General features: G+C 38.2%; 1 protein-coding gene across 4 annotated transcripts in view; it reads right to left on the minus strand.

Moving 5' to 3' along the window:
• The window catches only part of ANKRD27 (ankyrin repeat domain 27), a 54,476-nt gene that overhangs the window by 9,770 nt on the left and 30,394 nt on the right, over nt 1–14,312 (minus strand). For all 4 annotated transcript variants that reach the window (XM_056500387.1, XM_056500388.1, XM_056500386.1 and 1 more), the window contains 10 exons: nt 12,074–12,166; nt 11,152–11,279; nt 10,625–10,707; nt 9,788–9,903; nt 8,957–9,049; nt 8,395–8,592; nt 8,026–8,085; nt 7,791–7,910; nt 4,332–4,376; nt 1,498–1,620 (listed from right to left, as the gene is read on the minus strand). In XM_056500387.1, coding sequence (XP_056356362.1) covers nt 1,498–1,620; nt 4,332–4,376; nt 7,791–7,910; nt 8,026–8,085; nt 8,395–8,592; nt 8,957–9,049; nt 9,788–9,903; nt 10,625–10,707; nt 11,152–11,279; nt 12,074–12,166 — 1,059 coding nt within the window. The remainder of the gene's footprint in view (nt 1–1,497; nt 1,621–4,331; nt 4,377–7,790; nt 7,911–8,025; nt 8,086–8,394; nt 8,593–8,956; nt 9,050–9,787; nt 9,904–10,624; nt 10,708–11,151; nt 11,280–12,073; nt 12,167–14,312) is intronic.

Genomic DNA, 14,312 nt, shown 5'->3' on the forward strand with positions numbered 1-14,312 from the left:
CAGATCAAGACATAAGTAAAACTGAAAGTTTTTATACAGCTGTTGGGATGCTCATGCTGGATATGAGGCAGTGTTAATAAGTTACTTTCATTTATGCAGATATTTGCGCTCTTTGAGACAGACAATAAACACCTCTCAATGCTACATGAAGCTTGGGATAATAAGGCTACAAACTAAAATTAATTTAATTCATGTGGAAGCAAGAGTGCCCAGAGAACCAACTCCCCTGAGGAGTCAGGATGAGGAAACCACCTGGAGGACAGTTTACCCAGCAGTACAGAATATCCTCTTTCACTCCTCTTGCAAACTTGTGGCTGCCTGACATTTACAGTGTGCACAAATTTTCATTCTGTGCTTTCAACGTGTGCCTGCCTAACACAGGGGTTAGGATTAATTAACAAGTTCCTCCTTCTTCTCATTCAGCAGACAAGTAAATTCCACAGCAGATACCATTCCCCTCCTTGTCAGCAATATAATGAGCTTTATGGACTCGAGCTCTTTAGCACATGATCTCTGTCCTGAGGGCACAGGGACACCCCTTACCGAAGAACAAAGCACGGTGTGAATGTGAAGCTTTTAAGCACAACAGCACACTCTAAGCCTGTGCAAAATAAAACTGTGGTGGCAGTGGAGAATTTAGAAGTTAAGCCATCTCACAGTGCTGTTAAACCCAAAGTAGCAAATAAACTGAAAATTTGCACTTAGGTTTATTTTGCAGTGATTTATCCAGTCATGTACACCTTCAGATGCCTCCTGGAAGGCAAGTTATGGAATTTCTATTTCCAAAAAGCTGGGATTGTTCATTATTTAAAACAACAACAAAACCAAACCAAAAACACATATAAAAAACCCCCACCCAAACAAAACAAACAAACAAACAAACAAACAAACAAACAAACAAAAAAAAACACAACAAGCCATAAAAAGAGTGTATTGTAAAGCCTCTTTCTAGTCACAGTGTGGTTAAATTAGGGGAAGGAAATCTTTGCAACTGAAAAGAAAGTCATTGTAATTATATCTAATCTCTGAAGAGGCTTTAGATATGGCTTGTAGAAAAGATGCCATGCAATTAAAAAAAAGACTTTATCAGCATTACATGGATTCTGGGATTAGCAGGTATCCCTTGCTGAACTGATTACTAATAGGTAAGCAGATATGCTGTGCCAGCAGCAGTGGAAACTAAAGAGAACCAGAGGCTTAGAAAATAATGTTTATTCAAAGTTGCCCAAACCTTCCTGACAGCACTGTGAAGCTTTCTCAATCCATTGCTCATTGAGCAAGTCCATGAACACTGATCCTGTATCCAAAATTTTCAACAGCTCAATTAAAAAAAGAATAATTTCATAGCATCATATGAAGTATGAAAATCTGCATATAGTTAATTTCTTTTTAGACAGAGAGCCAGAGGTGCTGGCCAATATGGATGCTATTTCCCTGGAGCTAAAATTAACATTCCATGAATATAAATTATTCTTTTTACAGAATGAATATTCCAACCTTTTGTGCTGGTCCACATTTTGAACACTGGCATAAGGGATGGCAGAATTCTGATTTTGATGTACTGGCTGTGTCATCCTCATCTTCCAAGTCTTCTTCCACCCATTCCAAGAGGTAACGGACCTGGCATAAAAAGCAAGTCCTTCTTTATAGAGTCCAAAAGTTCCATGTCCTAACAGATCTGCATATGTGGACAAGTCAGATTTGAACAAACATACAATTGTGAGTTATTCAGGAAAAGCAAAAAACTACCTCCTGCCATCAGCTGCCCACAGGCCAAATTTAAAATCAAGTGTTATTGTTGACAAAGCAGCTAGGAAGTTCTCCAAACACAGAAGTGAAGTGAATTATAAATGACTTCCTGCTGCCTAATCACAACCTCAGTGTTCACCCACTCTCAAACACTCCAAATCCTTTTAGCTCAGATGATTTGTGCCAGCTTATATCAATGTGAATTTAGTTTCATCTTTTGCTTTAAAGAACATAAAGAATGACAAGGATGACAACATTAAACTTCGCAGGGGCACTGACTTTCCTTAGGTCTGTCACTTCTCAGGAGTTGGACAGTTTCACTTTTTCCTCAATGTACAATGGCTCATTTTTTGAGAGAGAGACCCTTCAGGGAAGTCTTAGGGCTGCAAACAGTGAAGTTTAGGGCATGTAAATTTTACATGATATTTCATTAAAAAAAAAAAAAAATAAAAAAAAGCAGCTGTGTAAGCAGTACATTTTTATCTTGAAATTCATTAATCTACATTTCACTGAAGACATCTCAGAATTAGCAGTGACTGTATTAAGTCTCTATTACTACTGAACCAAGCCAAGAGCTCTAGAGCTGCTAGTGCAAGGGAATGGGGACAGTGGGATTTGGGAGACATTCCTCCCACTTTGTTTACTCTCACAGGTTCTGCTCCTCACCACTGAGCTCTGGGAAAAAGCCAAATCCATGTCTATCCACTTAAACACATGCAGCTACAACAAATCCTAGGACAGACAGGAAGGGTCCTATACCTGATTCTGAATGATAACATATTTGAGCCTGAAAAGGGATGTTTTTCACAGAATATTGCTTTCTCTGCAAATTCCACGTTGTTCTCTGGAGTAAAGAAAATCTTCTCTCAAGCCTGCCTGTTTATGGAAGGGCAGCTCAGCAAAGCTGTACTACTTGCTACATTTGTACATGTCTAAACTGAGCAGAAGTGTCACCTCACTTCCCCCCTCTCCTGCAGACTCACCTCGGCTCTCACAATCAACTTCCTCCTCCTCCTGTGACAGCCCAATACTGCTGCTCTCATTACCCAGTGCACAGCTCCCAGCATATTGATACCAGTGTCTCCCAAAAACCTGAACACACTACTCCTGTGCCCATCTCTTTACAGTGCAGTAGCTGTTCTTCTTGGTTTAAGGGTATTTTTGGTCAAAATATTAACTGTAGTCTCTGTACCCTCACTCCAACCTTTCAGCTGCCCCAGAACACTTATTTCTTTTTTCTGTGGTAGACTGGACAGGCTAGGTACAAGGGGAACACTAAATCCAGTAGCTATGCTGAGACAATGCCAATTACATCATAATGTTTATTTTTTAAAAATCTTCCAGCACTTCTTTTATGCCTCCTCTTGCAAAGCTCAGTTGGCTGGCACAGCAAAAATCTACAGCAGCCCTAATGACCTGGTTGCTGTGACTGTTCCTATGGAGACAGACCTCAGGCTGTCAGAAAAAGGTCAGAGTTTTTAAATACTCATGTTTTTTTTAATAGATATGCAATCTGTAACCTATGTCATCCAGCTGGATGATTCTCCTTTTATGAACAGCTTTACATGAACTTCAGTAATGAGGAAAGAAAAGCCACAAAAGATAAGGTGATTCTGTCATCTGAATGCACAGACTGGATTTCTATGTGCTTTTCATTGTTGGTGTCTATTGAGCAGTGCTAGATACTAATTTTCCAGCAAGTTCTAGCACTGTATTTAATTTTCTTGACATAGTTTAGATTTTCACAAAGTGGGTGGAAAGTTAACTGCAATACATGCACATTTATCACTGGCCAGGAAGATGGCAAATATCACCATTGTACATGTTACTGCTTCTTGAAATCACTTAAGGGAAATAATTACTTATATTAAGTCACATTGTAAACTAGGATAATGATATGCACTCAAGAACTGAACAGTTTTTTGCTTTATCAGCTGATAAATTATTTCTATCATCTCCGTGGAATAAAGCATAAGAGAAACAGTATAAACATGGCACATATTTTGTAACATGGGTTTTCTATTTTCTGATGACTCCATGAGGCTTCATTGGCATTTGTAACTCATGGTACAAACCAAACCTAAACAGTTTTTCCAAAACATGCCCCCAGCAGAGCAAACCTGCATTCTCACACAGCTTTTTGGTTTTGTTCTGTGAACTACACGAAAATCAAGAAATCTACAGCCTTATACACATTTCCAAAAGCAAAACTCCTGAAGATTCCTGTGTCATCTTCAATTTTTCAGTAGAATGACATTGGAAGCATCTTATTTTTAAGGAATAAAGGCAATGATAAATAAAAAAATAGCCAAGACAGATGGTACCACAAATTACAGAACCTAACCTCTGAAATTGGTATTATTATAGCCACCAGCTGTCTATCTGAAGTGAAATCCAAACTACACATTGCTGTGTGTCCCACAAATAGTCTCTGTGTGCCGACTAGGGTCATCTAAATTTCCTTTTTACATGAGATTATTACCCAAAGCATTCTCCACTTGATAGCATTTACAAGTAACTTCCTCAATTTGAATGAGATAAAATGGACTTCAATAATATTCAACAGCCACATTAACACTCACCATTTCCAGATCTCCATCAGCAACTGCTCTCAGGAGTTTTTCCACCTATGTATGAAGAAAATGATTTATTTGCTTTGTTAGTATTGGTATTAAGCAGAACACAGAAAATCCTGTGTCCTTTGCTAACCCCCTAAGCTCATGCAGTAGGATTACTGCTGGCCCATTTCATATTTATTGATAAAGTTGTAAAGGAAAAACCTTCTTCCTTTATGAAATAGAAAATCTGTGCAAGGCCTGTGGCCATTTGATGATCTCTGACTTGCTTAGTTAAACAGTACTTATCTAAATTGAGGATTTGTGGCCCACCATATACAAAGCCATGTAAGCTGATATATATTATTATTCTGCTCCAGTAGCAGCTGCCCTGTGCATTTCTATGTGAATCTAATGTTAAAAATCCCTGTTCAAGGCAAATTCCTACCCTAATATACACTAATACTATTTGGACTCTTGCTGAGCTACTCTATGCTACCAGGAACACAAAGGATGGCAGGTTTCATTGTGCTATTTGAGAAACAACAGTTTAAGATGAAAAAGATGCTTTCTAATTGTTACCTTTACATTTGCAGATAACTGTGCTAAATCTCAAATCCTGTGCTAAAACTCAAATATTTACAAATCTAACTTGACTGTAAGCATGAAATCTATTTTATTAAAATCTGGAAAGGTATAAATATCAAAGGGTATGCATTAGGACAAGCACCAGCATGAGCTCATTTAAGTGAAAGGTCAAGCCAGGGTGAAGGTGCTCTCCTGTCCACGAGCTCTGCAGGAAGAGAAGAGACACGTGAGGGAAGAAGAGGTGGAAGGTGCTCTGCAGAGCACTGGTGCCATTCCCCTGAGCCCTCAGGTTGCTTGTGGAAGCAGATTAACTTGTCTCTTCACTTCTCTAATTCTCTACTCTCACATGAAGGAATCAAGATACAACCTGATTGGAATGGGAAAGGTGCCAGCAAAAGGGCAGGGACAATCCATCAGTCCTCTCACAACTCACCTGGCTCTGCAGAGTGTCAAGAATCATTTAATAAGCTTTGTCAGCATTATGGCAAATCATTCCACCACTGTGCTAGAATCACCAAAGATGCTGCTGTGTAAGCATACTTGTTTCCATAGGAAGGAACACCTTGCAAGTTGAAGATGTCATGGAGTGGCAGCCTCAGTCACATTTCAACCTTCATATGGAAATTACCACCTTGCTGAGTGTGTCAGTGGTGTTTGGCACGGCAAACAAGGAAGATTGAGACTGAAGTTTGTGTTTTACTGCTCTGATCTCTTTCTTTAGGGTTTTAGATGAAGAACAGGACATAAACAGCTGAAAGATCAGAGGCCAGATAAAATCTCTCCATTTTTATCTCTTCTGAGGAATGCTGCTAAGTTTGGTTTTATTACTGCCTTTCTAATACACGATGAAGGTCCTTGAAGTAATGCACTGGTCACTCCAGGCAAATTCTGTGATTCTTTGATTTTTCTTTCCTACCTTTGAATGTCTAAAAGTCAGCTGTCTAAATCTCAGCCAGGCAATTAAACTCCCTCTCTGGTAACTACAGAACACAATGCAATCAACAAATTTTGTGTGCAACTCAGGTCAAAGTAAGCATGTCTGAGATTAACTCCTCTCTGGAGTTAACTTCCCTCCACTGACTAAGGAGGGGAAATAGATGTCTGAAGTAAAGAAACTGTCTTCCAGAAGGTAGGTGAGCTGCATCCCAATCTCTGCACACATACAGCTAAAATGGACTATATACACTAGGGAGGTCTGTGCCTCCCCTAAACTTCCCCTAATGACTTCCCCTAAGGAATTTTCAGGAGTCATTTTATGCCGTACAAGATGCCTAACAGTAATAGCAGTGACCCACAAGCTCTGATAATTTCTTTCCAAAAATATCAACTTTCTTAAAGTACTAAAAGCTGCCTTAGGCCCCAGCAGTGGTACAACATTTGTTATACAGCTTATAGATAATTTATTAAGAGCACTTAGGGCAAAATGTCTGCTACATGCATTTCTCCATCTTTCCAGTTTGTTTTCTCCCTCTACCATGGAACAGAACCTTCCTTTAAAGTAAAAACAGAAGAAACATATCTACTACAATTCACCTGCATGGCCAGTTTTTCAGCTGCTGAACAGAAACTGCTCATGGAGATTTTAGTTCCAACAGAGCAAGTCCCAAATTTACAATCCTAGTTCTTTCACTTTCTCTTTTCTCAGTGATAATAAACAAGCCACTATCACTGGCTCATTTAAGAGTATTGATTAATAAAAGTCTGATTGGATCCCCTTAAGCCAAGGTGCAAACCTTGAAATCTGGAAAACTAATCATACCACTTTCCCATTATTTGCAGATTTTTCCTTCATGGAGCTTTCCCAGTATCAGGCTCTTACCTCTGAGCAGAGAGCCCAGGTGAAATTTGGCAAACAGAAATGAACTAAAGCTGGATTATAGAGAAGCTCATTAACCCCAAGGACCTCAGGTGTAAGCAGTTTGTAATCTTTTAACTGGTTTGAACTACAGTCTTAGTACTTGGGTGTGATAAATTTGTTCCTTCAAAGAAAAACAAATCCTCAGTCTACGAGGAGAACTTAGAGTGCTTGACTTTGTACAAACACAGAGGTACAGCCCTACACTGAGCCTCTCATAGAGCAACTTAAGTGTGAAATCATATTGTCCAGTCAAAATTGGCTTTGTTGTGTTTCTTCAATGTTCTGAAACTTCTGGCAAGAGAAGAAGCTTTTAATAGCACGAAAAGGAAGAATTTGAATGTAGTGCTGATATTGAGAGGAACAAACCTACTTAGGAGATCAATTGGGGAAAAAATGAATAAGCAGACTAGGAAAAATAAAAAGAAGCATCAGAATGAGTTGTGGTATGACAGTCTTGGAAAGGGGTAATAAAGTGTGGATCTGAGAACCCACAGAAAAAAAAATTAGAGTATGCCATCCAGTGTGGACAGAGCAAAATCAGCAAATATATACATGTAAAATATTTAATATATAGTCTGTACTTCTTTACTTGTTACAAAATTGATTCACACGCCTATTTTGAAATAATATTTTAACATTCCAGTTTGTTGTTTGCCAGTCTCTTTTCCCTGACAGGTTTTGTAAGCTATCAGTGGCAACTAATTCTTGGACGGGACAGCCAGGTCCTTGGGGCACTGACTGCCACTGCACTTTGATAAATCTCAACAAATTCTCAAGTTAGATAGTCAACTTCAATAAATATAAACAACTGCTTCAGAGATGGTGTCCATTTTTCCCCAGAAATAACTAACAGAGCAGTTGAAACCACACAAAACAAGTGCTCAGGTACTGAGATGATAAGCCCCTGAGGACAGCAGTTACCATTTTCCAAACCAGACAGAGGCTACTCCTGAAGAAGCACTTTAAAACACTGTGGCAAATTATCACTCTTCTGGCTTCCTTCACTTTGCTTGCTGTCAAAACCTATATCTCAGTCTTACCTCTTTATAACTGTTTTTTGCTTCTTCTTGCCTTATATCAGTTGATGCTGATGACAGGCTTGAGACAGATGATCCTCTGCTGAAAGTTTCTGCTGAGTGCTGAGGAGACCTAAGTGGTGACTTGCAGTTGGGAAAAAACATACAAAAATCAAACAAACAACCAGAAAAGATTAAATATCAAATTAAGGAGGTTAAGTGTAGGCAAGAAAGTTTATCAACTTGCAGGGGCTGTTACCTCAGAAGCACTCTGTCCTCTCTCAAACGTTAGGTAGTTTAATTCCATCAACGACAAAATCTGCATAAAAATATTAAAGAGAACCAATGTAACTCTACTTACAGAGGAATCTCCTGACTGAAACACAAATTAGTTGACAACCTAATAATTAGTAACACATTATGACTGGGCAGATTAAAAGAATCCATTTACAAGTTCATGTTCTATCCTAAAGAGTGTATTCCTGCTGCTGGAGTTAAAATGGGACCTTTCTTCCTCAGAGTGAAACGAACATTTTCTCTTTAAAATTGAAACCCTATTAGCAGTGAACATTTACACCTCTGTGGTGTTGCATCAGAAAGAATCAGGCTGGAAGATAAAGAGGAATACCTTGGAATTCAATGCACACTGTAGGGAAGTCTCTTTCATGCGGTTCTGAATTTCTGGGTTTGCCCCATTTTGCAAGAGCACCTCTATGATCCCTTGGTAGCCCCAGCGAGCAGCAATGTGCAGAGCAGTGTCTCCCTTCTCATTGCCAATATCCAGCCTGCAGGAATGCACGTCGTAGTACACTAAAGCCTTCACACACTGGGAAGAAAAGGAAAGCTATCAATAAATTATAGTGTTGTGTCTCAGTTCAGACAACAGGAACAATCCTAAAAGGTTTGTTTTTACTGCTGCTCCTTACCTAAAGAGCAGTCTTTAGTGGTTCAGTGTCATTAAATAAAGAGTTAAATAACTACATTTGCAAAGTACTGCTATCTTCAATGTGAACTCATATTAAAAATTGCTACGAACTACCAAATAAAGTCCTTATTTAGAGCATTAAACAATTTAGCCTTCAGATATTTTTATTTACTTTTTAAAATACGTAAGTTTAGTGCTAATTTGCATCAGTTTAATTCCATTGCAGTAGAATGTCCATTTGGTTTGTTACAAAACAATTACTTACATCCTCATGACCGTAAGTGCAGGCTAAATGAAGTGCAGTATTTCCATTATTGTCCTGAACATCACTACTTGCCTTGTAGTGCAATAAGAGCAGCTTAAAAGAAAAACAAAAGTAGACATTTAAGTAACTAAAAAATTAATGCACAATTATTGCTCTGCAGATTCCTTTAGGGTTCTGGTATGATGAAGCACTTCATGAGATACTAGCTCTGCCTCCTGTTTCAGACACCACCCTCTTGGCACTGCAGCACTGTTTGTGCCCTACCCTGAGAATCAAAAAGTCTCCTCTTACATATCCAGAATTTTAATTGAAAAAATGAATTCTCTACTGAAGCAAACACTGCAACACATTCACAAGATCATCTACCTTGTATTTCAAGAGCCTATGCAAGCCAATTAAGACAGCTTAATTTCAACAGTGCTAATTGAAGAATATCACATACATAAAATTCAAGTAGACAATAACTACTGTAGTTACACAGTCTATCCTAAACACAGGGTGAAGCATTTAACTCAGTCCAGTGACTGCAATGGTTGTTCTGTCTCAAGAGCAGAGATGCTCTCCATTTGTATTTTGTATTGAAAATTTGTATTAATAAAGTGGATGAATTATCAGGTATGCAGAGCTGCTAGTTGGTTATTACCAATGGCTGAAAACCTTGCACTAGAAGAAAAAATAAAATATCTTGCAAACTACAACGATGAAAGATCCTCCATTCTGACAGCTTACACAGTTCTGGTAAAAGCTCCCCAGAAGATCTAAATGACAGTAACAGTAGAAGAGCTCAGTAGGAGTCATGTATGTATTATTTAGGCTAGGTGCTGTGCTTACTGTAACATTCTGATATCCCTTCTGACAGGCGAGGTGAAGGGGAGTTGAACCGTGGTAATCGGTAGCATTGACAATGGCTCCTTTGGCTACGAGCAAATCCACTAAGGAAGTTTGACCTTGGAAAATAAGCATTCAAAGAAAGGAGTAAACTTTGCACGAGACCACTGCCACTTTTCAAATTCAAACATTGACTGTAAATCAAGATATCCTGCATTTCTGCATACTATATACTGCATATTCACTGCCTTGGTATTTGGGTTTTTTTGAGACAGATTATTCAAGGTCAAAGCCCCATAAAAGAACCTTCAGCTAAAAGCAAAGTATATTTTTATCCTGCAAGTAACAAAAGAAAATATTTGGATTCAATATAATAACAAAAAAGGAAATTATAAATAAGAAACCATCCACTAAGAAAATAATATAGCTTCTAATCAAAGGAAGATCAATTACATAATGAACATTACAATGCAAGTGTTACAGATCTACAATGCATAGCCAGCTGCAGGAAAGTGAAAAGTCCTTTCTCAATCTGCCTTTAAAACAAGACTGGTTTCTGAGGACACATTAATTTTTTCAAAGATGAAGAAAGCACCACTGTGGTACTCACTATGACACAAGTAAACAGTCAGCAAACAAAGAATAACTCAGCCATAAGAAACTGAGCTTAAAAGAATCTACAACAACTTCAGTCTATGCTCAGATAGAAACAGCAAGGAAGCAAAAAAACAACTTCATGCAGAATTCCAACCTTATTACAAAGGTGAAAAACAGGCTGCCATAAAGATACAAAAGCAAAAGGAGTAGGAAGCACAAGTGAAAAACAGCAAGCCCACTCACCACAAATAGCAGCTATGTGAAGTGGAGTATATCCCCGGTCATCTCGGGAAAAGGGGGTGATAATGGAAGGGTCATTCAGTTTCCTTTAAAACACAATGGTTTGAAGCAGCTTAATTACCCAGCTGGTGGTAGGAAGGAGGAGAGAAATGAACAGCTGCCAAGGATGACAAAAACCTGATTTTTGAACTTTTTATCCTTTTACATCAACAAATTATTCCATACAGACCTTTACATTTTGTTAAGAGATGTGGGTTAAGCCCAGATCTGTAAGTTTGATTCAAGAGAAGAAACACCATGTCTACCAAAGGAGACACAGGCTCCATCACAGAATGGGTGGGTTCCAAGAGATTCTGTATGCTCCTAGTATTTCTCCTGTTTTTTCAAACCACATACACACACCCTCTCTACTGCATCCCAAAGTGCTGCCAAATTCCTCTACAACCAAAAGCAGCAGACTTTCTGAAGCAAATCTTAGATAAAGGCTTCTACACAGCTTTCTATGCATTTGTGGGGTGAAGAGTGCTCACCCAGAAACCAGCTTCTCGCATTTGTCACAGTAACACAGCGGGTGACACATTTTCTGTACAGTGTCCTTATCACTGTCACCTTGACTTAGCAGCCGCTCCACTTCCTCCTGATCACCTGAAGCAATATGCTACAAAAAAAACAAGAGTAGAGAGAATCAGAAACTAATATTACAGGCCTCCTTTTAAGAAAAAAAAAGCCAAGAGTAATTTACTGAAGCACAAAAGGAAAGGAACCGATTATAAAAGACGTATTCAAGCACTAGAAAGCAGAAATGAACAAATGTCACAGCACAAAGCCCCCTAATGGGCATTTAGTATTAAAAAGAAACTGTTCTTGGCTTACTTCACTTTCTATAAAAAAATTAAAACAATTCCTATTGTCCTCTTTAGACTCAATCATGAAATTGAGCTCCCTCTGTGCAAAAACCACGTCTATAAAATTACTAAGTCTCCAGCCATAAGCTGTGAACACATATAATTAGAAGCTCTGCTTTGTGTCCTTGTATAGGCAAAATTCTTTTAGAATGACAGTATGAGATTAACACATAATATGAAGTAGCTGTCAGGTGACTACATTTAAATTATTTCAGAAAACTCTTCCAATTTCAAGCACTAAAAGCTGTGAGACACAAGCAGCATCACATCTGTGCATTAAATGGGCCACACAGTACCAACAGCATTTCATCCTCATTTGCTTCTATATTTCTCATAACGTACTGAAACCTGTAAGATTATATTATGTTAGTAAGACTTTGGCACAGAAATGTACTTGACTCAAAAGACACTTTTAGCATCTACTAAAACACACTTCACAGTACTAATGTAATTAACCTTTCATTACATTCCAGAAAATTGCAGAAAGGGAGGGACATAAACATGAAATATGCAAATACATACATATTCTGCCATAAAAATTATTAACCTTAAACAAGCAGTCTATTGGTGCAGCAGACATCTGGGACAACAAGTTCATCCTTTGTCTTAAGAGCAGCTTGTCACACAGACTCTCAGATTCCTGAAAATAATTAATAGATAGATTGATTATCTATAGTCATTTAAAGGCAAAAGTGCAGACCCTTAACAATGGAATTAACTTTTAAAAACATTAAATGCTTATTTACTATGCATGAATTATCAGAAATATGTGAAATCTCAATCAGTTTCACTCTTAAGATTTTGAGACATAAAAGACTGGGCACCTATAGAAATAAGAAGTAGATATTCATCAGAATATTCCTTTACTGAAATTCACTGTGAATTAACATTAATGAAATTATGGCTGTAGCATCTAAAAAAGAACACAGCAAAACTAAAAAATGCTTATTAAAGACAGCATGAACTGTAAGGGTTACAACACAGCTTCCTCAAGAGGAGAAATTATGATACATTCACATAAAATATGTCTGATGGCCACTACAAAAGGTGATCCAGAGACAACTCTGACTCAAAAAATTCTGGACTTTCTGCTTCTGGCTGAAAAATTAAATATTGCACCAGGCAAAGCATTGTTCTGCAGCAGATCCATCTGTGTAGTATTTCCTATTTGGTTTGAGCTAAGCAGATACAGCTTAGCATCATACCCTTGCATCAGTACTTATTCTCTGGGACAGCTTAAGATACATTTTAGGATGCATTAAAGAATATAAATGCCTCCAAAACCTGGTGAAAATTGCGGAGTTAGATTTTGAGAGGCAGCACTGACCCTCCCATGAAATAAAACAACAATGCAAGGAAAACACTTTCTAAGAATTCAGATGGAAACTTTTGCACGTGGGTGGTTCTGATCCACAGCTGCTTATGGTTGGCAGTGGTGCTGCTGCAGGATAATGGCTCTCTAGAAATGGAAAGACTTCAGCCTCCATAAAACAAAAAACCACTGCATTTAAGACACACACCCATGTATCAGGCAAACTTTGATGCTTTAGGATCTGGGCTATGGCTTTTGCAATTAAAGTCTATCAACACCAGATGTAAATGAGTAAAACCAATCTGACCCCACTCTTACATTAGTAAGTCAGCATGAAATTTGAGCCTCATAAACTGCAAATAAACAAGACCAATTGAGTTCACACTTTCTAGAAATCAGACTATTCATGTTTCAAAATCAACACAGATGCCTCTCATAAAGCTGTCCAAAAATACCCTTAAGAGCTCAGAAAATAACATTATTAAAAATGTGTTTGTGAGGTCTGGAGATGAAAGTTTCTCTGTACCTCACAGGAAGTTGTTTGTATTTAGGTACATGAAGGTGGTAAAAATTTACCAATCTTTTAAAATCTCAGTGCTTTAGCTAAAATACCCAAGCATATCTTCTCAGAATTACAAGGCATATAATACTAGTCTCCTGGGATAGATTCTCTACTATGGACAGGAATAACTTCCCTACAAAATATCTGATCAAAAATCAAAGTGCTAGTACAAGTTCCTAATGTCTAATCAGAATTTCTAGTGTGGATGCTCACAGACAGCTTAACACTTTCACTGTGGAGAATCTAAGTAACCATTAGCAAGAACTTCTGCAGTTTCAGTACTGCTCCTTCCACAGCATGTGTCTAAAAGAGAAGTGTGCCCCAAGTAGAATCATTATTTTAAGAGAGCCACATGAGACAGCAACCCTAATGTAGCTGCATTATATATTTATTATATAAATCAGAATAAAAGCCCAGGTGACACCACATATCCTCAATAGTGAAATATGGAATGACAAGAGAATCAGACATTTCACTCTAGGGTTCAGGAAGTTTGGGCTTTCAAAGTCAGAACTCACTGATACCAGCTTTACTTACAGCCCAATGGTTTGTATTCCTTTTAAAAAGAGATTGCTTTGAGTGGGACTCTCAGGTACTTTAAGTGTTGTCTGGAAAATACACACCCAAACATTAATGACCTTTTTTTATCTAATAGTACAATGCGCAGGAAAAGGAAGTATTCGTACCTATGAGAGTGTACTTGTGTAATGATCTATCCCAAGTCATTCTCACAACTTACAACTGATGACTTCAAAGAAATACAGGTGGCAGAAGTCAGGGAGGAACTCTTGAACACAAACCAAGGCTAATAAAGTGTTTAGTGGGGAGGGGGAATAGGGATCATCTCCCCATCTCAAGCTCTTCCTATACAGGAGACAAAATGCTGCCTATTCCCTCATGGCTGGCTCTGAT

The sequence above is a fragment of the Oenanthe melanoleuca genome, chromosome 11, assembly GCF_029582105.1.
Source record: "Oenanthe melanoleuca isolate GR-GAL-2019-014 chromosome 11, OMel1.0, whole genome shotgun sequence".
Lineage (NCBI taxonomy): Eukaryota > Metazoa > Chordata > Aves > Passeriformes > Muscicapidae > Oenanthe > Oenanthe melanoleuca.